Source organism: Leptonychotes weddellii, chromosome X, assembly GCF_054177405.1.
Source record: "Leptonychotes weddellii isolate Sample4059 chromosome X, ASM5417740v2, whole genome shotgun sequence".
NCBI classification, from domain to species: Eukaryota; Metazoa; Chordata; class Mammalia; order Carnivora; family Phocidae; genus Leptonychotes; species Leptonychotes weddellii.
Window position 1 is genome coordinate 34,109,055 of NC_138385.1, and position 25,576 is coordinate 34,134,630.

General features: G+C 51.4%; 2 protein-coding genes across 3 annotated transcripts in view; one reads left to right on the forward strand and one right to left on the reverse strand.

Annotated features, from left to right (window-relative positions):
* COL4A6 (collagen type IV alpha 6 chain) overlaps positions 1–14,975 on the forward strand; it is a 251,832-nt gene extending 236,857 nt beyond the window's left edge. Inside the window, exons 32-44 of the mRNA XM_081808441.1 lie at positions 331–405; positions 916–1,023; positions 1,117–1,224; positions 1,737–1,808; positions 2,137–2,262; positions 6,019–6,135; positions 6,463–6,624; positions 6,817–6,915; positions 8,531–8,677; positions 9,611–9,727; positions 10,595–10,786; positions 11,542–11,828; positions 13,514–14,975. Of these exons, the coding sequence (XP_081664567.1) occupies positions 331–405; positions 916–1,023; positions 1,117–1,224; positions 1,737–1,808; positions 2,137–2,262; positions 6,019–6,135; positions 6,463–6,624; positions 6,817–6,915; positions 8,531–8,677; positions 9,611–9,727; positions 10,595–10,786; positions 11,542–11,828; positions 13,514–13,774 (1,871 nt within the window). The 3' untranslated portion in view covers positions 13,775–14,975. The remainder of the gene's footprint in view (positions 1–330; positions 406–915; positions 1,024–1,116; positions 1,225–1,736; positions 1,809–2,136; positions 2,263–6,018; positions 6,136–6,462; positions 6,625–6,816; positions 6,916–8,530; positions 8,678–9,610; positions 9,728–10,594; positions 10,787–11,541; positions 11,829–13,513) is intronic.
* Positions 14,976–16,778: 1,803 nt separating this feature from the next.
* The window catches only part of ATG4A (autophagy related 4A cysteine peptidase), a 53,888-nt gene continuing 45,090 nt past the window's right edge, over positions 16,779–25,576 (reverse strand). For both annotated transcript variants that reach the window (XM_006749334.3, XM_031020481.2), the window contains 6 exons: positions 25,083–25,270; positions 24,883–24,961; positions 20,878–21,023; positions 19,578–19,634; positions 17,854–17,962; positions 16,779–17,315 (listed from right to left, as the gene is read on the reverse strand). In XM_006749334.3, the coding sequence (XP_006749397.1) occupies positions 17,245–17,315; positions 17,854–17,962; positions 19,578–19,634; positions 20,878–21,023; positions 24,883–24,961; positions 25,083–25,270 (650 nt within the window). In that variant the 3' untranslated portion in view covers positions 16,779–17,244. The remainder of the gene's footprint in view (positions 17,316–17,853; positions 17,963–19,577; positions 19,635–20,877; positions 21,024–24,882; positions 24,962–25,082; positions 25,271–25,576) is intronic.

The following is a 25,576-nucleotide window of genomic DNA, read 5'->3' on the forward strand; positions in this document are numbered from 1 at the left end:
GGGGCAGGAAAATTTCCCATACTTGCCATCATCATTGTTCCATTCTGGTGATGTTTTAGCACCCCTCCTCCCATCTTCTCTGCCCATACTGAACCTAGCGATGTCTTCCCAATGGAGATATGCTTCACGTAGCAGCATTTCTTGCCAGTAGCCTGTTAGCATCCCAGCCTTTTTTTGGTGATTGGTCACTTTTTACCCAATGTGTACTTTTGTCAAAGATCTCCTCTGGCTACATTGAATCTGAAAAGGTTTTGCCATCAAAAGATCTCTTTGCTGTAAAATGAGCTCTAGCTTCTCCTGACCACTTGGACAATATCTTCATATCCCCAGGAGATCAAGGTCAGACATTTGGAATTTCCGGTAGCCCAGGACCCAAGGGACAACCTGGGGAGTCTGGTTTTAAAGGTAAGTCTACTGTCCTTTTATCTCACGTGTCTCACAGGCTCCTCAAAACTGAGGATCAGGAGGAATTGGGGAGGTCAACCCCAAGTTCTGTAACTTCTATCCAGTGCAAAGAAATTCCTACCCTGACACATATCCACTCATAGGCAGCCCACGGTTTCCCCAAGCAAACGAGTCTACTTTTCCTTCGAGACTCATGAGTTAAGTCGAATAAGACCTTTGGGATAATGGCGTCCACTTCCTCGGTTTATAATTATCTAAACTGGTTCTCGAACATTTCCACCCATTGTTCCTCTTTATGGGGGCACACAGAACACGTTTACTTACCGTAGCGGGGCAGCACCTTGCAAATGCAAAGATAGGTCTTCTATTACCATCCTTTTCAGAGTTTTTTCATTGGACCAGGCTCTCTTGACAGTTCAAGTAGCTTTCCTTTCCTGCTCCCCCTCCCCTGGGAAAAACATGGTACCCGAAACGGGGCCCGACCACTCAGCATTTTTCTTGATGTTGTAGGCGAGAAAGGAACAGATGGATTCGTTGGTGATGTGGGTTTCCCAGGAAGCAAAGGTGAAGATGGGAATGTTGGTATTTCTGGAGATGTTGGCCTTCCTGGCTCCCCAGGTACCGTGCCACCCAAAGACTGTATTCTGAAAAAGTGAGGGTCAGCTTCAAGCCATGGCCCATTCTGAGCTCCTGCCTTGCTTTCACTTTCAGGACTCCCCGGGATTGCAGGCATGAGAGGAAATCCAGGGTTTCCGGGTTCTCCAGGCCATCCAGGGGCAACTGGGCCCCTGGGACCCTCTGGCCTAATGGGAACCAAAGGTATGTCTATTTGAGAGGAGGCCGTGGGGAAAGAGGTTCTTCCCTCAGAAAAAGGAGAGCAACTCCTTTATATTAGGAGACACCCTCTGGGGGCAAGCCATTTCCTGGGGAGTTACTGACTGGCCATGTGACAGATAACGGGAAGAGGAGAACAGGGAATCCATGGAGAGAAGAGTTAGCGAGCAAGGCTGTTGTCCTGGCACACGTAGCCTTCCCCTGACTTCAGGGTTGGATAGCGAGTCTCTGGGAGCTGGCAACGCTGCGTTCTTGAAGAGACCTAATCATCCACCACCCTGCTCTTAAAGTTGTATGGGTCTCTAATGAGAGTCAGGAAAAGCTAGGGTGGAGGTTAGGGAGTGGTCTGCTCTCCCTTAGGGCATTAAGTAATGCCTCCAGAAAGACCATGACCTTTAAAATGAGGACTTTGGAAGGCTCTGGGGGTTCAGGACCTTTGGCTAACCCTTCATGATTCAGAAGTTGCCAGAGCCATTACTGATACTCTGTCTCCTCAGGTTTCCCTGGACTTCCTGGTTTACATGGGCTGAATGGGCTTCCAGGAACCAAGGGAACCCATGGAACTCCGGGTAAGGAAGACCCTCAAGGGCAAGGAGGAGAGCATTGGCTCTTCCAGAAGGCTGGCAGGGGGCTGGCCATGAGTTCTCAACTGTGGGGTATCCCATATCCTTCAGCTCATAGATCTCCTTGCCAGGCCCCCGATCTGAGGTGCCTTGATTTGTGGAGGAAGGAGGAAGGGGGAAGGAGTTTGTCCTTCTACTCAGAATGAGCTCTCCTTCCGGTTACTTCAGTACTCAGCTTCTGGTGCATGTCAGGCAGGCCCCCAGCCCATGAGCTAGGCATGAGAGCCTCGCCCGCACTGAGTTCTGTCCCTCCTCTGTCTGCATCTCCTCCTAGGACCTAGTATAACCGGCGTGCCTGGGCCAGCTGGCCTGCCTGGTCCCAAAGGGGAAAGAGGTTCTCCAGGAACTGGCCTTGGTGCCCCAGGGAAGCCAGGCATGAAAGGACAAAAAGGTGGCCGAGGTAAGTGAGCCCAAGTCAGGCCTTATAGAAGCTGAGTAAGGCCCAGCCAGGGAGCCAAGGTTGGGGCTCCTCAGGGCCACATGGCTCACAGGGTTGAGCTGTGCATGTCTTCACATCTCTGGGGATCTCAGAACCCAGTGGAACTGACTGCTCGGGGGGGGCATGCTTTCCTGGAAGGCGTGTCAAGGAGCAGTCCGGTGAGCTCCCTCTAGCCTCCATATTCCCTCCTGCTCTCCCTTATTAACCCCAGGGTCTCTCTTGCACCCTTGGCCAGGGCCTGACTTTAAAGGTCCTGAGGTCCAGGGCTTGTCCACTTAGCAAGAGATTTGCTGGAAGTTCCTCAGCATCCAGGGTGGCTGGCGCTCTACTCCCAGGGCTCTAAGACAGTGTGGCTGCCGGAAGGAGCCCAAGACCAAGAAGATAAATGTCTCCCTAGGAGAGACACTCACAGGCACTCAGTTAGGATCTGTGGGGGTTACTAGAAAGCAGGTTTTGCCCTAATCTTGGCCCCTGACTCATGATATCATCTGAAGTCTCCTGAGCTTTCCTTTCCCCACCTCTCAAATGGCAAGAATGAATTCTGAGTCTCTCCCTCTCCTTGCGAATGTTCTGAAGACCCAGATACATGGCACTCGATGTAAGACAGCAAACAAATTTAGTGTAGCATCACACCTAGGAGTATGGGCTCTGAAGTCAGACCACTGGATTCAAATTCCAGCTCTACCCCTCACTGGCTGTATGACCTTGAACAAGGAAGTGACTTGCCCCTCAATCCCCCATGGACCCTTCATTTTCCTTTTCTGTAAAATGGGCATAATAAGAGAGTTGAGCGCACAGGTTTGGTGAGGAACCAATGAGGAGCGAGGTAATAGGTATAAAAGCACTTAGCACAGCACCTGGCACATAGTAGGTGCTCAAGAAACATTGTCCGTTATATCATGATGTGTTCCCTGGGGAAATTCTACTTGCAAAATGTTCTGCTCCTCCGTTATGGTTCTGAAGCTTGAGGTCCCCACGCATCTAATTTATGTGCATGTTTGTATAATGCGTGTCTGTTTTCCAGGAACTGATTTCTACATTAATTCATTTTCTGCTGAATTTTATATTGGTGCATCTGCTCTCTCTGTGTTCACTTTTTCCTTTGGTCAGGACCAACCCGTTCTTTTCTGAAAGCCAGCAGCTTCTTCCGAGTGGGGGCTCCCACAGGGTCTGAGCCCATAGGGAGAGAGTGTGGCTACTTTCACAGGAGGTAGAAAAGAGGGGACCCGGAGAGAAGCAAAACCCAGATGGTTTCCCATCTTGATTATGGATGCCTGGTCATTAAATTATCCATTTCCTTTTGCTTTCTGAGGTAATAACAAAATCACAGTGACAAATGTAGTAAACAACACATGTGAAGATGGATACATCTCAGGAACACGATGTTGATTTAAAAACAAAAACAAAAACAAAACCCAAGTTGCAGAGAAAGACGTTGGGTATGATTCCACTGATCAAAGTTTATAAATAAATGAAAACAAGCAATATATCGTTTAGGGACACGGATACGCGTGGTCAAACTGTGCGAATGATGAACACAAAATTCAGGAGTGGTAGCCCCTTGAGAGGGAGGGAAGGTGGTAGGGATCTGTGAAGGGCATGCAAAGAAATTCAAAGGTAATGCCATCTTTTTCTTAAACTGGATGTTCATTGTTATCTGGGTGAGTTTTTACTTGCGATTTATAAATATTCTTCTGCTCTTCTCAATATTTAATTAAAACACTGTTTTAAAAATATACAGCAAATATCTTCCCCCCCATAGGGACCTAACTCTGTTACGATCATAGAAATCAGTGTAAAATGAAGATTTACCCCGAAGCAAACTTCCTAAAGCAGTCCCTGTCCCTATAATACCTTTCTCTAAATAACTATGAATCACACCATTCATTTTCGCATTTGCACTAGATATTTAGAGGCTACATTTGTGTACCTAGGCTTTTCTTAAGTCTCAGACACTGAAATGAGTTGGAAAAACATGCCATCGGGCATTTTCACGTGCTCCTTTAAAGTGTCTCATTCTTAAAGAAATACATGAGCTTTTTTTTTTTTAACTACTCGAGATCAGTAGGACCTTTATTTCAGTTTTAATGCTAGATTGGTATATTCTAAACTCAAAAAACAGGTAAAAAGAGAAGGCAGCTCCAAAAACTACTATGGGAGCTTTTTATAATCTGTGTGCTGCCCACAGCACCATCTGGTGTCTTGTTTATTGTTTTTTGCTTCATTTCACCATATATATATTTTATATTTATATATAAAAATATATGTATGTGTATATATAAAGCTATATTTTCAGGAAAAAACACAATATGTCTTTCTTTTCAGAAGTTTACCTTTGTGACAAAGAAAAATACTTGAAAGGTTCATCAAGACATAACTGACCATACTTAAAAGTAACAACATGTGGCTTAACAACTTGTTTTTCTTTTGTTTCGTTTCCGGACTTATAATAATTGGAGCCTTTTCTTGAAATTTGCTTTTTTATTCTTTATGTTTCCTCTGCATTCAGTTCACTAATGAGCTGTAAAAACCACCGGAATTCACCAATCCGCCATCTTTCTTTACGCATTTTTATGGATTTACCATTTCTTTAACAGAATACGAGAAGTCCCACATTAATATTTCTGGCTTTCTTCATCAGAAAAATAAAAATTCAACCTTGTATTTTTGGATTTTATTGTTACAAACAAAAAATCATCTCGACCACCAGAATAGTTTTCAACCAGTGGGAATCTATTTCTCGTCATTGGAATGTATTCTAGAATATGCCAAAATAATAAATACATTTCTTTCATACTACAAGTATAAGATGGACTTTGACATTTTACATATGGCTTTGATGTGGTTTCCCATCAGGATTCCATGTATGTCTTCATATGCATATTCAATAAATCTTCTGTAATCAGTTGAAATTTTCTGGTTTTGAACGTTATAGTAGAAATCATTCCACAAACAGAAAACAAGTAAAAAATATCGGAGTAGACAAGTATTCTGTATCTACTCTAATAAATAGCTTTTTTCTTTGACCAAAAGAGGGGGCCGGGATGTGGTATAGAGAAATTTGTTCTATAGGCAATTAAGCAAGCAGCCAGCTGATATCACGGATTGCCTGTCAAAGCCTTTCCCAGTTTGCCTAGAAGACCCAGAAACTAGCCCTAGAAGACACCGGAAGCCGTAGTGCCCTTGGGACCTGCATTCAGACCCAGCCCGCGGCTCTTCTGGCTGGAGCCCATGCCCCACCTCGGCCCTCATACCTTCTCTGGGCAGCCCCAGACATAACTGGCTAATTCAGTGAAAATGTGCCCACAGGGCCAGAAGGTTTAAAAACACTTTAAAGAAACTTCAGTTCCAGGTGCTGTAGTCATGCCTTCTTTTCTTCCCCATTTGAGGGAAATCTGTCTGAAATATTTCCATTTCCAGCGACACTGGGAGCTAGAACTTTCCAAAGCTCCGTCCCGAGGAGGAACTGCGGCACCTGCGGGGGAGGGTGGGTGGAGGGGGGCGCGCGGGGAGGGGCTGGTGAACAGGGAGTCTCTGTGACCTCCTGTGGGCTGTGCTCCTCCTCGGTGGGCTGCAAAGGGAGACCAACTGACCGACGGGAGAAGAGCCCTCTGAGGGCGTTCGCTGGTCTGGCCCCTACCTAACCGCTTCCATTTTCTCCGGGAGAGCCCGGCCACACCAAGCCCATAGCGGCCCCTTTTTATTTCTTCTTTGCAGGTTTCCCAGGTCTCCAGGGCCCTGCTGGTCTGCCCGGTGCCCCAGGCCTCTCCTTGCCCTCAGTCATAGTGGGACAGCCTGGCGACCCTGGGCGACCAGGCCTAGATGGAGAGCGAGGTAAAGACAGGAAGCCCCCCCAAGAGGTTTGACCTTCACCTTTTGTCCGGATTTGGGAGAGGTCCTAATACAGTCCGGCCCCATTCCTACTGCTGGACAGGCATGGGCCTGCTTGGCCTCACATCCCTCCCCTAGCAGGGACACAGGGGACTGGAACGGGCTGCATTTGCTCAGAGGGTTCGGGAAGGTCCAGGCCCTGGGACCCCGCACACAGCAAGGGAACATTCTCTGCCCTGGGAAACAGGCTCTGGCTTCCTAGCAGGCTGAGGCCTTCAGCGGTGGCCACTTCCTGCTCACCTGCCCTCATTCCTCTTATCTTATCCTTAGGCCGCCCAGGCTCCCCGGGGCGCCCGGGGCCCCCTGGGCCGTCCTCTGATCAAGGTGACCCTGGAGACCCTGGCTTCCCTGGAGTTCCTGGCCCTCAAGGGCCCAAGGGAGACCAAGGAATTCCAGGTTTCTCCGGCCTCCCTGGAGAGCTGGGACTGAAAGGTATGGCTGCTCGGCGGGCTGTTGGGCCCTTTCCCACTCCACAGTTAGAGATGACCCCTTCCTGCAGCCCCATGAAGAGGGGCCCGCTGATCATGCTCTTCCCGCCCTCAAATCTGCCTCGTCTTCACCCCGCCGCCCCTCACCCGCACCACCGTGCCAGGCCCTGACTTGCTCTCCTTTGGACTTTGCCAGGCGTGAGAGGTGAGCCTGGCTTCATGGGGATTCCAGGCAAGGTCGGGCTACCCGGAGACCCAGGACTTCCCGGGATGAAGGGGAAGGCAGGGCCCAGAGGTGAGTTGAGAGCACGCGCCCGGCTGATGCTGAGCTCTAGGGACGGGTCTGGGGGTCATGTGCCCACAGGAGTTACTGCTCACCACGCCAGGACAGCCTGGGTGTCTGAGGCAGCAGCAGGAAGTTCCTCCAGGGACGGTATGTCCCCACCCTGGGGACATCTCTGCGTCCGGCAGCTCCCGGGACTGAAGGCCACTGCCACCATGGGGCCGGCTACGGATCTCCCCTCTGCACGCCTTCTGCCTTGGTGGGCACGTTCGGTTTGGTTTGCACTCATTGCCACTTACCCACGGGCTCAATTCTGGAAATGAAGAAGGACCCTTTCCATCCTTTACCGCCAGCCCCTCACGCACCCCGAACCTGTTAGCAAGCCCCGCGGGCTGCCTCCTCTTGATGCGCCTCACATCTGCTCACCTCTCAGCACCTCCCTTGCTGCCACCCGGGTCCAGAGCACCGCTGGTTCTCACAGGAATCACGGCAGCCACCTGCTAACTGGCCTCCCAGCTTCCTCCCCCGTTGGGCAGCTCCCCCAACAATCATTTCTCCACAAAGCAGTCAGAGAGACCTTTTAAGCCATAAGTCATCCACTGGCTTCCCATAGCAGAGCAATAAACTATGGCTCCCAAAGTCCCAGGGGACGCCTCCCAAGTCATCCTCATCATCAGCCCTTCCTCTTTTCTGTTCTCCTTCTTTGCCACACCCGCCTCTTTCATTTAGCCGACCTAGTTGACTCCAGGGCCTTTGCACAGGAGAGTTCTACTTCCTAGAGTCCTCTTGCCCTCCCCTCCACCCCTGCTCCTTCTAATTCTTTAATGGTCTCAGCTTAAATGTCACTGCTCATAAGAGGCCACTTATCACTCTTTCTCAAGCCGGTTCTCCACCCCAGAGCCCCCTCGGCTCACTGTCACCGTCCCTATCACTGTCACTGCACTGTTCATTTCCTTTGTAGCGCTTCTTACAACTTGCAGGAAGACAAACGGTATTTGTCAGGTTATGCATCTTCCATCTCTATCAACGGACCGTAGTCTCCACAACGGTCGGTCTTATTCACTGCTCCATCCCTCAGTCTACCAGGGTGTGGCACGTAGTAGGCACTTGAGAAATATTTGGTCAATGAATTAGTAAGCAAATTGGCTCATGTGGCTATGAGTAAACCGGCAGGCCAGGCTCAGGGTCCCAGGCCGAGGTGCCCGCTGAACCTCCGAGGTTGGACGCCTCCCCTTGGCCTCCTTGGCGCTGTGTTCTGACCAGTGAGGGAGTGAACCAGCGACCCCAGCCCCGAACGAAAGCCCAGCCCACCTCATTTGCCATAGTCGTGTCCTGACTTGTCTACCATGTCCCAGGCCCTACGCCGGGCCCTGAGGAAATGCAATGAATGTAACCCATTCCCTGCCTTCAAGAAGCCACCAATTCCCTGGGGAGGTAGGTGGGTAAAGAGGACATCATGTAAAGCATGGTGACAGTCATCCTGGAGGGATCCACTGGGGACTGTGGGGGCAGACAGCCGAGGCAGAAAGCGGGCAATTGCCGGGTAGAACGGCGGGCTTCTGGGGCCCCATGCCAGTCATCTCCTTTGCCCCCACCTGATATTTCCATCTCCCCCACTTACCCCCAGGCTTTTCTGGACCCCGAGGTGCTCCTGGACAAACACCAATTGCAGAAGCTGTCCAGGTTCCTCCTGGACCCATGGGTCTACCGGGCATCGATGGCATCCCTGGCCTCACGGGAGACCCTGGGGTTCAAGGCCCTGTAGGCCTCCAAGGTAAGGAGAGCACCAGCAATAGGGGACTTCTCGGGGGAGGGGAGCTAAGACGGCCTTGGCTGAGAGGCTGAAGCAACTGGCTGGGATCTCCAGCTCCGAGGGGGCACCTTCATGGGGCATTTCCTCCTTTCCTTCACAAAAGCCCCTGAGCTGCTTTTTTTTTTTTTTTTAAGATTTTATTTATTTATTTTAGAGAGAGAGAAAGTGAGAGAGCACGAGAGCGGGGAGGGTCAGAGGGAGAAGCAGTCTCCCTGCTGAGCAGGGAGCCCCATGTGGGACTCGATCCTGGGTCTCCGGGATCATGACCTGAGCTGAAGGCAGACGCTTAACCAACAGAGCCACCCAGGCACCCAGCCCCCGAGCTTCTTGCCGGGAAGGAGGGCCAGCAAGGTCAGCAGATGTACTTGGCTTTAGAGAATGTGTGGGCAGAGCATAGCGACCACTCTGGGCAGCACGTCCCTCTCTAACGTGCCGCCGAGGGAAGGAGGGAGGGCGGTGGGGGATCAAGAGCCAGGGACAAAGCCCCGGGGCTGGGGGGCCCGGGAAACCCAGCTTCTAATCCCAGCTGATGCACCAGCTCGGGTAAGTGAGTAGTCTCTCCGGGCCCAGGTGTCCTCCTCTCTGACGTGGGACTCTGAGTTTCTGTGCATTCTGGGCGTTGCTGGGAGGATGAGAGGAAGGGAGGGAGAAATAGGTGTGAGGGGGGCTCAGAAGGGCTACGTGCAGAGCAGTGGTCCCAGGACAGAGATGCCCAGACTCGGGACTCCAGCTAAGGACTAGCCCAGGAGGCTCAGCCCTGAGTGCTCTAAAATGATGACCACTGCGCCCTCTCCTGGTAAGTCCTGGGCATGACACACGAGTCCTTTTTCTCTGGGGCTTGCTCTCGCGGACCTCCCACAGGGAGTCCGAGCTGCCGGCCTTCTCCCCTTGCAGGCTCCAAAGGTTTCCCTGGCATCCCTGGCAAAAATGGTCTCAACGGACTCCCCGGCCCGCCTGGGGCTCTCGGTGACCCTGGTCTCCCCGGACTGCAAGGCCCTCCAGGATTTGAAGGTCTGGTGATGTCAGCCCCAGGGGGCAGAGGGTTTCCGTGAGGATAGGAGGCTTTGGAGTGAGCCTAAATCTCAAATCTGAGAAACAGGAAACCGGGCAGTAAAGCTTGACACTACTAGGAGCCTGGAAAACCAGACTGCGTTCCATTCGTTCCCACCCCACCTCTGAGCCTAGGAAGGATGAGAGCCCCACCTTCTGGAAGGCAAAGGACTCCTTCCAAATCCTTCTCTGGGTTCTCTCCCAGCTCTCGGGAGAGCTATGACTGTCCTCTAGCCTGGGCCCTGGCCCTGCACCTCCCCTCTTCTACCCTGGGATTCTGACATGGATGGGAAGGGGGCGGTTCAAGGCATAAGAAAGTCTGAGATGAGGAATGGCTGCTACTTACCTCCCATTTGATAGTGGAGATAGCAAATCAGTTGTCCTGCGTAGAGAACAGCTCTGAGGCTCAGTGGAAAAGGGGTACGATTAACTAGCCACGTCTGCCATGGGCAGGAGAGCGGGTATGATTTTTGCCCCGCTAGTCCCAATTCTGCTTCTGCTGCCTCTGATTCAGCAGGGTCTCGGTTATGTCCTGGGCGAGCCTGCAAGGTCCCCTCGTAGAGGACCTGAGGCCAGGTGGCAGTGGGAGGGGAGCTGGGTAGCACGCTTTTTCAAATAGGGACTCCGCTGCTGGATACACCTGAGTTGGCATTCCAGCTCCACGGCCTACGGGACTTGTGAGCCTGTTCCCTTATCTACCAAACGGGGTGCTCACGTTGCCGTGAGGATCCAGTGAGCTCTGCAGTGTGCCGTGCTCAGTGCTCGCCACGAAGTCTGTAGCTGCCCTTATGAGCAGCTCACCCCCCTCTCCGGCTCTCTCCCTCTCAGGTGCTCCGGGGAAGAAGGGTCCCTTCGGGAGGGCTGGAGTGCCTGGGCAGAGCGTGAGAGTGGGGTACACCTTGGTGAAGCACAGCCAGTCGGAACAGGTGCCCCTGTGCCCCGTCGGGATGAGCCAGCTGTGGGTGGGTTACAGCTTGCTGTTCGTGGAGGGGCAGGAGAAAGCCCACAACCAGGACCTGGGTGAGTACTGGCTCTGACACCAGTCAGAGCCATCCTCCACGCCCCCCCCCCACCAACGGGGATCAAGAGCTCCCCTCCTCGGTCCTCCCAGCCCGGGGCAGGCCCACCGTTGGGTAGCGGGGTTCGAACACCAGCTGTTGCATCAGGCGGATCTGGGTTTAAACCCTAGCTCTCCCACTTACAGGCTGGGGACCCTGGACGAATTCTTCGGCCCCTCTGAGCTTCCACTTCCTCCTTAAATGAAAACAAAGCTAATGCTAGTACCTATCTCAGAGGCATAAGGATTGTAAGGATTACATGAATCACCCAGCGGAAAACGCTTAGGACAGTGTCTGGCATGTTAAGCATCCATTACACATTAGCGATTAGCAGGAGTAATAATAATAATACGACCTGTGGGGCAACAGCAATTACCCAGGAATTAATTGTATTGTCTATAGGTGTGCCGACTCTGAACCACAGACTCGCTCTATTAAATGCCAGTTTGACACCACAGATTAATTAGGGAGTCGTTATGCGGCTTACACAAAGAGTCCTTTCATTCTCAAACCTCCCTGGTGCGTTGAAAATAGGATTTGACCAACAGACGCCAGTGGAGGTACCATGTGCCAGGCCTGGAAGGAGGGTCGTCCCTGCTCTGGGACGAGCGATTGGATGCCAACCCGGCCCGTCCAGCCCTAGCGGCGCTGGGGACAGTCTCAGCCCCGCCTCTCAGCCACACCTCACCCGCCCCTGCCCACCTGCTCTCCTTCCAGGCTTTGCTGGCTCCTGCCTGCCCCGCTTCAGCACCATGCCCTTCATCTACTGCAACGTCGACGAAGTGTGCCACTATGCCAGGCGCAACGATAAATCCTACTGGCTCTCCACCACTGCCCCCATTCCCATGATGCCCGTCGGCCAGGCCCAGATCCCCCAGTACATCAGCCGCTGTTCCGTGTGCGAGGCGCCCTCGCAGGCCATCGCCGTGCACAGCCAGGACGTCACCATCCCGCAGTGCCCCCTGGGCTGGCGCAGCCTCTGGATCGGGTACTCCTTCCTCATGGTGAGGCCCTACCCTGCCGCCTTCCCCAGTGTAGAGGCAGAGGGCGGCGGGGAAGGGGGGGAAGCCCTGGGAGGGTCCCTCAGTCGGGCTCGCAGGCCCAAGTGACATGAGGTAGGAACCACAGAATTTGAAAAGAAGCAAGAGGCTCGGCCTGACCTTGGCCAAGTCCTGCATGAATGATGGGTAATTCTGAGGGTGAGTGGAAAGGAGCAGTTTGCACCCAGAGGTCCAGGGCTGAGAATATGAATCACTGGCAGAGGCCCTAAGGTCTCCATGCCAGCTTCAGGTATGCCACAAGCAAGGGAGGGAGGTGACACCCGATCCCGGGGGACAGTGAGGGAGAGGCTGTCCCCACTCAAGGCCGGACACACTCTTCATTGCCCAGGCTGGGCATGGGCGCCCCTCCTCTTCTGCCCACCGTCCCAGGCCCCTCCGGCCACCTTTCATGTCCTCCTGAAAAGCTCAGATGAGGGCATGCTGTGTTTCTACATCCTTGGTGGGATCTTTGCTGCTGCTACCTGTTGCCGTGGGAAGGCTGTAGGTCTTGCTAAGAAAGAGCTGAGAACGTCTGCAAGCCCAAAGAAAATGATTCAAAGGTGGCCTAAGAACTCTACAAGTTGTGTCCCTTGGTATGGGGACACAACTGCCCAACACAAGAAGCAACATTCCCAACAATAAGCCTGAGTCCTGCGCAAAGTGCAAAAGACGCAACGTCTGCCATTTAGTAAGGCAGGGAAGTGTGTCGTCTGTTCCAGAAAGTGTTCTATCTGAGGATCAAAATGAGGAAAACTTTGATGCTTCATTTGTCAGGAAAGATCCCTTATAGGGAGACTAACCCTCCCGGAGTTTTGTAAAGCAAGCCATCCCTGAGCGTCCAACTTGGGCATCTGTCCCATTGGCCACTTGCTGACCCGGGGGGTGGGGGATGAAGCCTCTTCCTCACTCCCTGTGGTCCAGCTAATACCCCAGCGGCTGTGATGGGAGAGGGGGTGGGGAGTGCGGAGACCCGGGACTGCTGTCTGTGGGTACAGTGACTGGCGACTATGGGCTAATGAATGGCACTGACACTGGATGCTGAAGGGGCCCTGACAGGAGGGCCGGGACACTAGGCCACATACGAGGCCCTCTTGTACTCGGCAAGCAACAAACGCTCTCTGTTGCCCTGAAGGGTGTGGTACAGATCGAAAAACGTTAGAAGTTCTAAGGAAGGTAACTGCAGAGCCGGCGCTATTCATAGATAGGCTGGGGGAGGGGCCCAGGGTTTAGCCACTTGGTGGGGTACCACGCGTGCTCTTGCTCTTCTTGGGGGTCACCACCAAGGGCTTGGAGTAGACCAGGGCTCGGAGAAGACCCGCATCCTCAAACCTCCTGAGTCTGCCTTCATCCAGCCTTTCTCAGACTTACTTGCCCGCGGGGATCGGCAGGGAGCCCCCGAACATGCCTCGGAACTCGGCGGGACACCGGCAGTTTGGGGGGGGGACGCCGGCCAAGAGGTCCCCGCTGCCCAAGGGCGGTGGGTTAGGAGGGCCCTTGGGGAGCTGGGAGGGGACGCTCCTGGCCCCGAGGACGAGCAGCCCCTGGGCCTGTAATGTGAGCTTTGGGGGTGCTGGCTAGATGCTGGGGCTGAGCCGAGGCGCCCGAGCTCCGGCTGGCCGCACAGCCCACGCGCTGACCCTGTCTTGCAGCACACTGCGGCGGGCGCCGAGGGCGGCGGCCAGTCCCTGGTCTCCCCGGGCTCCTGCCTGGAGGATTTCCGAGCCACTCCTTTCATCGAGTGCAGTGGGGCCCGGGGCACCTGCCACTACTTTGCCAACAAGTACAGTTTCTGGCTGACGACGGTGGAAGAGAGGCAGCAGTTTAGGGAGGAACCGGTATCTGAAACGCTCAAGGCCGGGCGGCTCCACACGCGGGTCAGCCGCTGCCAGGTGTGTATGAAAAGCCTGTAGGGAGGCACCTGCCCCCCCCCGCCCCCTGCCCGCCCCTCCCCCCCACAGCGGGCCCCTCACAGCCTCAAACGAGCTGAAGAAGGAAGGCCCCATGCCCGGGTGCCCCTCTGTCAAGTCTCCCGCGGGCTGGGCTGCTGGGCACTGGTCAGCCCGACCGTCAGGCGCGATGGGTGAGCCCGCCCTCCTGAGCTCGGCTGCCCCATTTCAACCTGGTGCTGCCGTTGGATGCGGAGGTTCGCATGCTTATTCACGGCTGCCTCGGAAAGACCTGCTGGGCGACTGCTTTCTTAGACTCCGAGGTCACCACACAGTCTTTGGCTTAAACCAGAAGCCGGTGTTTCCACATTCAGAAAAGAAACTTGTCACTTGTCCGGCAGCCCGGGGTGCGCTCTGATTCCTTCGAGAGTGAGCAGTGAGCGCGGCTGGGCCCCAGAGCGCTTCAGGAGGGGGCTCCTTAACTTCAGATGGTGCCAAACAGGAATCACTTCCTCCTTGCTGGCTCCCTCCCCAGCCAGAGACCTAGGACTTGGCCTGGTCCAGAGTAGAGCAAGGGAGGCACCGCATGCAGCGGGGGCCCAGAAAGGGAAATGAGAACCACACCCCTTTCTCCCAGGCTGGGGGGCGCAGAGGGGGATGGGCAAGGAGGTGTGAATTTTGCTTTGGACTCCAGGAACAAAACGAGGCAAAACCCTTGTCCCAGTTTCTCAGAGGTCCCTGTTTATTCCAAATGCCATCCAGATGTGTGCGGTGGGGCAAAACGAAGCCGTGGTTTGTTGGGTCTTTTGCGTTCTGAGGCTGTTGTTAGAGACTTGCCATTAAAATGTCCATCCAATTGCTCTTTCACAGGTAGCCTGTTAAACTATTTTAATATTTTGTTAAACCTCATACAAATCTAGCACACTCCTCTCCTTAGCAGTTGGCAGACCTAAAGCAAGCCGGAGTTGACTATAAAGTGTATTGTATTCTCTGCAGGGGGATGTGTTTTAACCATTTCCTCTGATTATCAGTTTCTCAGAATACTTAGCTATGTTAACATGAGGCAACTCCTTCCAGGTGATTCTCTTTCCTTAAATATTATATAAACCGGGCCAACACAAAGAAAGCATAATCAGTATAATCTGAATTATTGTTACCTTCACCTCCTGAGTAATAAGCATGCTGTCAGCTTTGTACATTGCAAATAAAAGGAATCAAACATCAACATTTGACTCTTTTGACATTCTCTGATGAATACTTTTCTAAAGTCCATTTCGCTATAATTCGTGAGTCCCCCTCAGAGCCTGTTACTGCAAGCTGAGCTTTACAACAAAACACTGAGGTGGGAAAAATACAATTAAAGGTCAAAAGGCAGAAGGCAACAAATCCACAACTCAGTTTCAAAATCCGCCTATAACTGCTTTTAGCCCCATCCATGCTAGAGTTCAAGAAACGGGTTTCCATACTTCTGGGGCTTCGGGATCCTTTCTAGATAAATCGAAAGTAGAGAAATGTTGGGGCACCTGGGTGGCGCAGTCAGTTAGGCGTCCGACTCTTGGTTTCGGCTCAGGTCGTGATCTCAGGGTCGTGAGGCCGAGCCCCACGTCGGGCTCCGTGCTCAGCGAGGAGTCTGCTTGAGACTCACCTTCTCCCTCTGCTCCTCCGCAACCCCCCTCACGCGCGCGTGCTCTCTCTCAAAAATAAATAAAATCTTTTTTAAAAACTAGAGAAATGTTGAGGTTGTTAAAATCAAATCCAAGGCATATATGCATATATTTGTATATGCATAAAACATATCTTCCGGACGGATAAACAAGAAAGAAATGATGCTGGGAGTATTCCGGGAAGGGAACCGACCTGTGGGAGGGAGAGACATTTTCATTGCATACCATCTTGCACCTTTTGATTTCTGAACCACTGGAATATATTACCTACTGGAAAAAAAAAAAAAAAGAAGAAAAATGGAATTTAAGGAAATAAGTGTTCTAATATTCCTACATATACAAACAAAACAAAACCAACTTTGCTCTGTGCTGGCTTTCACGCTAGTGGTTGCTGGCCTTCCTCAGGCCTTGGTGGAGAAAGGGGGTGAAATGCACCCAAGTTAAGAGGGAAGGAAAGGAACACGGGAAGACGCCACTTAGGCTTGAGGTGCAGCCACACAAGAGAGGGTTTAGTAAAGCCAATTTGATGAAAATGTGCTTTAAGATTTGCTATGTTGCTCATCCCGAAACGGTTTGGAATTGCATTTGCTGCACGGATTAAATGTCACCACGTGAATAATTTTTTCTAATTGTGGCTGTCAACCAAAATGGAGTCGAAGTCAAACACCATTTTTTATTTTCCCCCAAACCAACAATTTTAAGTCAGTGATTGGCAAACTTACAGTCTGCATGCCAAATCCAGCTCGCCACCTGTTTTTGTAAATAAAACTTTATTGGCTTACAGCCAGGCTCGTTTGTGTGCCCGCTGGTATTGGCTGCTTTTGCACTTTGACCGCAGAGCTGAGTGGCTGTGACACAGGCCGCATGGCCCGCAAAACCGAAAGTGTTTACTATTTGGCCCTTGGCAGGAAAATTTGCCCACCGCTGATTTAAAGTGATCATGACTTGGGGCGCCCGGGTGGCTCAGTCGGTTAGGCGTCTGCCGTCGGCTCAGGTCATGATCCCGGGGTCCTGGGATCGAGCCCCACGTCGGGCTCCCTGCTCCACGGGGAGTCTGCTTCTCCCTCTCCCTCTGCCCCTCCCCCCGACTCCTGTGCTCTCTCTCTCAAATAAATAAAATCTATTTAAAAAAGAGTTTTTAAATAAATAAACAAATAAAAATAAAGTGATCATGACTTGATTGAAGGGCAGGGTGACATCTGACAAAAAGATCAGTAAGGATGGTGACAGTGACCCATCGGACTGCAAGGTTCCCTCAGATAGGAATGAGAACAACCAGTGCGCATTTGCTGTAATTTCTCGGGCAGATTTTTGATCTGCATTATAACCATTTAAAATACATATCCAAATAACTTAATAAGACCTTTTTCTCCCTGATGCAATCACTTTATTATTAGAGCAAGAGAACAGATTGCTTCTTAGTATTTAGCCCAAAAGAGGTCACTCCTGAAAGGGGGAAGAAGCACAGGGTAACCATCTCTCCTCTGCTGGTGCTTGAAGCAAGGTGGGAGTTGTTGTCTCTCTGTTAGACATCCATCTCCTTGTTTCAGTAGCTGAAGACTCGCTGTGGCCAGGTAAGACAAGCTGGGAAGCAAGGGACGGCTCCTAATCTTTCTGCTCCTATGTTCCATGATTGTTCTAGTTCGTTCTGGGGCAGGGTTGTTATCATTCGTTTTCTGAGAAATGGTAATTGGCTCAGTCATGATTGCTATCAAGTTTGTATGCTGTTGGCATATCAGGCACTTGTGGACTAGAAAAGTCTCATGTAACGGGTTCGTGTTCTTCCGGTGCCGGATCGAAGACAGACCTCCAAATCGCGTTTCCACTACCCTAGACGCTCAGGATCTCGAAATCCTCCTCCAGGTCAAACTCCTCTAGTTGTTCAGTGGAGTCAATGAATTCTATCGGAATATGGAAATGAGAAAGAAGAAAGCTTGACACTCGGGTTGAACTGGTCGGTACAGTTACTCAGTAGTTAAGCCTACTCATTTTTTAATGGTTTTGCTACAGAAAAGCTTCTGTGGAGGAGACTCGCAGGTGGGACCGTGGACAAGTACTAGAGATTCTTTCGAAAGAAGCAAAAATAATTGAGCTCGTTAGACGCTCTTATTCCCAGGGATGAGGATGAGGCTCTGGGGGTCTTTGAGGTACCTTTTGAATCACCCCTGGCCCCTGATTTGGATTTGGGGCCAGACCATGAATACACGTTCTCGTCATTTTTGATTTTGCATGGCCCTTTTGCATTGAGCTCATTTTCTTCAACTATCAGGCTTTGAAATTGGTGCAGATCAGTTCACTGGAAGATTAAAATCATCGGGGACACTACTCCTTGCTCAGGCCAGCTGAGGAGAAACTGTACCTTCCATGGAAAGCGTGAGCCACAGTCGCTTCGGTCTCGTGAAACAACTGCTACCCAAGAGCCCCGGAACAATGGCTTACCTGCCCCGGTGGTTGTCACTTCTGGCTTGGCTGGAGGAACGAAGGGAGGCCAGTGCGATGGATGTTTCTGAACTAATTCAAACATCCTTAAGTTTTCCCTTAGGATTTCCTGAGGACACACAGAAACGGCTGTAAACATTTCAGACTGACGACACATTTCAGTCCGGCTGTCCATCTGTGATCCCAAGCCCTGCAAGAGTGACCTGGTTGTGGAAAGGCGAGAACAAAGCCCTGGCCAGTGTGCCAATCCTCTACGCGATCCATCTGAAGACCCAGCCCGCTTCAATTCTTGCGCCAGTCTGTGAAGGACACTGGAGGGGGTAGCTGACGGAAGGCCAGCTGCCTGCACCTAACTCAGTTCAGCACCGAGCTGTTCCTGATGTGTTGGCTCCAAGGAAATGCGTGTTAATTACGTGAAATCCGCCCCCAGAGGATCCTAGGACATAGTGTTGGCGGGGTTTTGATTTTAGTCCAACACTTGTGGTGTATGTCCTAATTTAGATGGCACAGTCTTACCAGAGAACTTTCATTCAGACTTTACAGGGCGTGTGAATAGAGTTTTGCTGCATTCTGACAGGGTAAGTATTGCCTTTAGAAAAGAATTCTCCATTTTGTCCCAGCCAATGATGAACTGGGGTTGCAGAGTCAGCTAGGGACATTAGTGTCAATTATCTGTGTGCTTGTGAAGACAAAATCTGCCCTCCTTACACTTGCAAGAGGCTCTGGGCTCCCATCTCCCCAACCTCTTTTTCTTTTTTTTTCCTTTTGTTGCAGATAGGAGAACAGCAAGTCTCCTGCCACCCCATCCAGGGCGCTTTTCAGCTACTCCCTGTGATCGCCCTTCTTTCATAAGCATTTATCAATGTCTCCCACATGCTTGGCATGTGTTAGAAGCTAGGACGAGGGGGGCAGATGCCAAGACTGGTGAGCCAGCAAAACAGTAAATATCCTTTTACACAAAATACCGAGAAGAGAGAATATCTGGCTTGGGTGTTTACACACATTCCTGCAAATTGTGTTTCCTTTAATGGCAGCGTGCCCACATTTTATAGAAATGAGACAGCTAAGGGGCGCCTGGGTGGCTCAGTCATTAAGCGTCTGCCTTCGGCTCAGGTCATGATCCCAGGGTCCTGGGATCAAGCCCCGCATCGGGCTCCCTGCTCAGCAGGAAGCCTGCTTCTCCCTCTCCCACTCCCCCTGCTTGTGTTCCCTCTCTCACTGTGTTTCTCTCTGTCAAATAAATAAAATCTTAAAAAAAAAAAAAAGAAATGAGACAGCTAAGAGAAAGACAGCCCCCTAAACTACATCATGGACTATATGAAACTGTAAACGGACCACAAAACAAATAGAAAAGCAGTTTGGTTCCTTCAACCATCTCAGCGGTAGGAACAGAATGAGGAAGACTTTAGGCCGAACTACGTGAAATTAGCATTTTTAAGTGAAAATGGTGGCATATTCGTTGAATATTTCATGTGACTTGTAGGCATAATCAGATGAGACATTACATAGCTAAAAATATCACCCACTTGATATACTAAGCATGTTTCAAGCAAAGGTTTTGCTCTGGTTCCCCCCAGAGTTATGCATAATTCCCCACATCTTAGTTTTTCCCTTGCAATACAATCCTATCAGGCTAGACTCATGTCACTATGTGAAGCAGTCTTGAAAAGGGATCCTATTGAATAACTTCTGCTTTTAAGACTAAGAAAAACACACATCTTTACCTTCTGCACGAGGCTACACCAGCTATCAAAGTCCTTTTCTTCTTTGCAGAAAAATCCCTTGCGGGGGAAAAGCAAGAGAACATAACTTAGAACTGGTTAGGGAAACCGAATCAGGCCCTTCATACTACAAGATGGCGCTGCCTGCCCAGAGCTGGGATGGGGGTCGCTCTCTTTAGATGCGTCTTCTGACAATAGCGAAACACATTGGCTGCATTGCTCCCTCTCCCGGGTCATTGCCTTACCTGGACACACACATTTACTCACTCATTCCATCTCTCCCTCTCCCTCTTTCTCTCATTCTCGCCCCATCCCTTCCTTTCCCTCCCTGACCCTCCCTGTCACCCTCCTCTCATACTGTGAGATATAGTAACTTGAAGACCAATCTCCAAAGCATGGGGTTAATTCCATTACACTCAGTGTGCAAATAGACACACCCATAAAGAACAGTCGATAAACCAACCAACAAAAGCCAAATAGTACTTTTAGCTAGAGGCAGTGCATAATAAGATGGCTTTGACCTGAAGGAAATGATCTCTTAGAATAAAGAGAACCATCCACCTCCTTCCCCATCCTCAGAGCCATCCTACAGTAGTGAAAGAATGGTCCAAAACGAGAGGAGGACTCTTGTCCGCTCTCAGTCTCTGGTGCTCTGACAATTGGGTTAAACTGGAAGAGAAGATGCAGACAGGCCTCAGAACCACCGGTAACTTCACGGGCAGCTGTCCCTTCAGCGTGTATAGACGGTCGTCATATCTCCAGGGGGAAAACCCTGCATCTTCCTGGATTGCGGGCCCAGGGAAATGAGTGCTATCCACCCAGATCTTGCCCCCTGATCCTTCCCTAACTATGTCCCGCCTTATTCCCTGTGCCTGGGTGGCAATAATTAGGGGGCAAGAAGTAAAAGGGGAAAGACTGTAACACTAATAATAACCGACATCTACAGAATGCTTGCAGTGTGCCCGGCACTGTGCTGAGTGCCTTATGCACGGTATGCCTCCCACAACCCTGAAGGAAGTATTGTTTTGCTCATTTTAGGGAGGAGTAGGCTGAGGCTCAGAAAAGTTCAAGGACTCCCCATAAGTCCATAGCTAGTAAGTGACAGGGCCTGGATTCCAACTCTAGTAGTTTGCCTTCAGGGTCCATCCCTTCCCCACTATACTATGGTACCTCTCGGGGGATGGGGCCTAGTGAGCGAACATACTCTCGCTGTCCTACCTAGCAACCTGGAGAACTCCCAGGGAACCAATCTGTAACAGCGTGGCGTCGTATCTCTTGGCCCACCCAACCTTCAGGTACCCACCAGCGCTACGGAAGGATCCAAGTTCAAGATGTTCATTCGCTGCGGGGACTGCAGGCAGTGGAAAGTCTGGTCGTCAACTGTTCCATTCTCTTCGGTGTCAACAAAAGTCTGGGTTGTGTGAGGGTCCAAGAAAATGAGCTCATTGCCTGTTTGGGATGAGACATGCTTAATCTAGAAAGAACCACTGGCCCTGGCCCCACAGCTGTCCCTCGGGAGGAGGCGCTCTGGTTTTCTTAACCCCTCCCTTTGGTGACAATGGGAATGAGATGACAGAAAGCCTAAACTTGGGTGCTCATGCTTGAAGGAAGCCAAATCCAATCATTCAACGAGAAGACTCGCCCTAGCATTTACATCTCCTCAAAGCCCAAGACCAAAAATGGAGAGGGAAGGGTTTGAGAAAATGTGCGAATGAGAGACCACAGATGACATGGCAGGCTCTGTGAGCAGCAGTTAGCAAAGAGGTGGTAGGTACAATCACCAGGGCGTGAGCCCGGGTGCCATTAGGGAGCTTTCTTCCTCTTTCCACATTGGGAAGCATCTCGCTTCAAGCCATTGGTTCTCAGACCTGTGGTCAGAGAGCACATCTGGTAAGAAAAAAGAGGTCTTGGCCTTCCCAAAGAAATGGGAATGCTGACTCTGCTATGGATGGACTCTGACTTCTGGTCTCGATTAGCTGGCAAGTTAGCAATTCCCAGTGGAAAGCGTTGCCCCAGTCACTTTGAGATGATGGGCCTGCACAAAGGAGAGAAAAGCCATGCTTCATTAAGGTGAACAAGCACAGCCCAATAATGACCTGGGAGGAGTCTGAGATAATAAAACTTGTACTTTGATATTCAAAGGGCTGAGAGGCCCTCCAATGCTCATCAGTGGCATGCTGAGTTAGCGAAAGTAGCACCCCAACCTCACCATCTGGGCCTCAGGACCAGCTGGGCCTCTGTGTTGTAGACTGGGTTGGGCAACCAAAGAGAGATCTACCCAAGGCAGGAGGATGGGGTAGGGAGAGATGCCCCCCAAGACTCTCCCTGGAATGGTATCCAGGATTGTGCTGGGCCACATCTAAGTGCTTCTGTCAGCAGAGAACGTTTCTGATGCCTGATGAATAGCTTAACTTGTCTCTATCACAGACATATATATTCCCCCTAGACCACAGCTGGGTGAGATCAGTTATACCCCAGAAGCTTCAAGTCATAAAGAAAAGCAACAACCAGGATGTTCAGAAGGAAGCCTACTTATGACCATAGAAAAGTAAGAAGAAAAGGAAGTTGTGCACAAGAAAATAGAAATCTAGAGCGGGGTTAGGATAGAGCATTCTGCCAGAGTGTTTCAAGTTAAGGTGCTGAGAATAATTGGATAATAAGAGCATCTCTGTGATTCTGGCCCTTTCCGTGTGTGTGTGTGTGTGTGTGTGTGTGTGTGTGTGTGTGTGTGTGTGTAGTGGAGCTGTTTCTGAGAGATACAGTAGAATCCCTAAAAGGTCCTAGAAGGGATGTGGGGACCAAACCAAGGTCTCTAATTAGGCCTGAGCACAAGAGGCTGTCTGGTCAACCACCTGCAGACACAGGGCTCACGCAATGGCTCTCCAATGGCAACCTTCACCCAAGGGCAGGGGACAAGCATCTCCTGTCTAAGCAGGCAAAACCAGACAGCCGGACTCTCATCTTAGACATAGTGTCACACATCGAGAGCTTTTCCCAGCTTCCCACTGGGAAAGAGGGCCCTTGGGAAGCAATGTGGCATGGTAGGCAGAGCTGGCCAAATTGGAATTGAATGCTGGCTTGGCTACTTTCTAGCCGGGTGACCTTGAGGCAACAACCCTCTCTTAGTTTCACTATGGTAAGCTTTAACTCACAGGGGTATCGTGCTGTCTGTATCTATATCTCTGTATAGGACTACCTATCTATACCTGTATGTGTATATATGTTCTCTATCTATCTATCTGGGGTTGGGACTTTGCAGGGTCCCTGACACAAGACAGCTGTTCAGCAAATGGCAGTTCTCATCTGTTCCCTCCCTTCAGACATTCGACCAGTCTGGAACCCCCAACATAATGCAGTAAGGGGTTAAGTCAGAAAAGGGGATTCGGGAGGACTTTGGGGCCGCAAATAAAGGTGAAGCAAAGGATTTATAAAAGGCAATGGCAAACGGGAACTGTGCAAACCTCTTTCTGGGGAGCTGAAGATTGCCCACACCCCTTTAATGAGTAGTCAACCTCCACAAAAGTCACCCTGACCCACTGGCCTCACGGAACAGAGGGGCTATGCTGGCTCGGCAAACTCTTTCTGGGTAATTTGGGGTAAGAGAGGCCAGGACCCCCCGGGGAATCCCATACATTGTTCCTTGCGGTCCCTCCAAAATTATTTTCCAATCTGTTTCGGCCTTGGCCTCGAGCACAGAAAAAGAGAAAACTGATTTTTGCGACCTTTTCTTTGACAGGAACCCAAAAGCTTAGAAGCGGAAGGCATCTACATTTATAGGACTCCAAAGACTGGATTTTGTACTGAGAAAAATAAATGCCTCCTTGGTTTGCAAACGTTCCATCAAGCTGTGGTTCTCAGGCTTGACCAATAGATGGCAGCAATAGCGAGAGCTCAGGCCACCCTGTAGAAACCTCACCTCAAAGAGAAGAGTGAGGAGCAAAGCAAAGACAGGTGCTGGGGGTCCGGAAGGGTGGCGCCACCTTTCACTGGGTGCGCACTATGTGCCCAGCTCTTGGCTGAGTGCTATACTGTGAGGTGACAACACGGCGAGGCAGGGGTGAGCCCCATTTTCTTTTTTGTTTTTTAAAGTAAACTCTATGCCCAATGTGGGGCTTGAACTCATGACCCCAAGAGCAAGAGTCGCGTGCTCTACCCCTGACTGAGCCGGCCAGGGGCCCTGGCCCTATTTTCCACAAGAAGAAACTGAGACAAAAAGAGTGGATATTCTTTTCCTGCTATCACACAGCTAGCTGGCATGTGGGAGACCAAGGACAGGGCCAGGAATGTCTGTTTCCCAAGCCACCTCAGCTCTCTGAATCTCCACGGGGTGGGACGGCGAGGGGTGCGAGCTCACTTCACGCTCTCCTCTGCACATCCCTCATGCCACTCTCCATGGCCGGTCTGGCTCCCCTTGCCCATCCAAGGCTCTCCCTTGTAATCCAAGCTCATATTCCTCAAGGCCAAGTTTCAGGCCACACCACTCCCTTCCCTGTGCTCTTCAGCACCAACCAGGTGTCTGGGCCCTTGGTATGCAATGTGTGGTGTTTACACGAGCAGTATCAGGCCCGCCTAGTTAGAAGTGCAGAATCTCACCCCGGACCTACTGAACCTGCATTTTAATCGGCTCTCAGGCTGATCTGTGTGCACATTAGAGTTTGAGAAGCACTGGGCTAGCTCGCCTGGTGTGCCAAGGGCCTTAAATGACTCAGATCACAGCTAGCCTATACGGTGGCTAGGGTTCCAGAGGCATCAACCGAGGCAAGGGTCCGCATTAGGAATGTTAGTGGTTTTCAGGCTTAGCCCCCGTTACCAGAAAAAGGACAGCTCTGTCTTTGCCTCCTCTCAATTCCACCTGGTCACGGCTCTGAACGATGAGGCAGCAGGCCCAGCTGCGTGGGCCTGGGAAGCCAGAGAATGGGTCCTAGCCCGAATGCCCAAGCCCCAAGGAGAGGGGGATCCACAATGCCAGGGGAGTGAAACCCTGCCACCCTGGGCCCCCACAGAAAGGAGAGAGAGATGCTAAAAAGATGCCATGCCCTTGGGGTGGTCCAGTGGGCAAGCAGCTGTGGAACCATCTTTTCAAGAGGCAAGGCGGTGGAGACACTGAAGGGGGATGTGCTCTCCATCGGGCACCAAGAAGTGTTACTCTCCACAAATCAGGCCAGAGACAGGATGAGCTGACCAGAGGCCACGGCACCTCTGGGCGAGAGGAGGGCCCCCTAACCGGAATTGTCTGGGCTCCCGTGCAAACCTTCTGCCCACCCTCCCCTAGCCCATGACGACTTACTTGCGAGTCCTCTTTTCTTACCTAAGAATCCTATGAAATAATAGGCGTTATTTGGTTTTCCTCCTAATGCCCCTAAAGACTGTGGCATCTTAAAACACTCCTAGAGGGAAAGAGAATGCAAGATTCTCAACTCACTTGTGGACTGCTGCTCACGGATCTCCGTGCTCACATGGCGGTGTGATGGGCAGGCGGCAATGGGCCCGGGAAAAGGAGTGACTTACTTTGAACGCATCAACATAGACAGGGTTGATTTGGTTTATGCCCAGGCGAAGGGGCACAATGAGCAGCAGGGGTTTCCAGGTTGGGCGGCCCGCAGGGGTGCCCTTACTCTGGTTCGAAGCATTCAGAGTGTCGGCGGGGCTCTCACCCACTGTGTCCGCCCTCAAAGGAAGGACACAGCACATTTTTTCTGGAAAGGGAAATCAAGAGAGTTGGGTCAAGGGGTATCGTTATCCGAGATATGCCCAGGGCAAAACTGAGGGCCACCTCATCTCCTGCCTAGAAGCCCCCCCCCCGCCACCACCACCAGGGGCCAGCTTGCCCCGCCTCCCACAGGAAGCCCAGACCACTCCTCCAGCCCTTACTTCTCTTCCTTCTGGCACCTGAGAACTCACCTCCTGCCAGATCTTAGGGGCCCATTGAGAAAATCTTATTTCTCAACTAGTCTGCAAGGGCCTCTGAGACAGAGGCTGTATCTTTTGGTCTCTCTAACCCC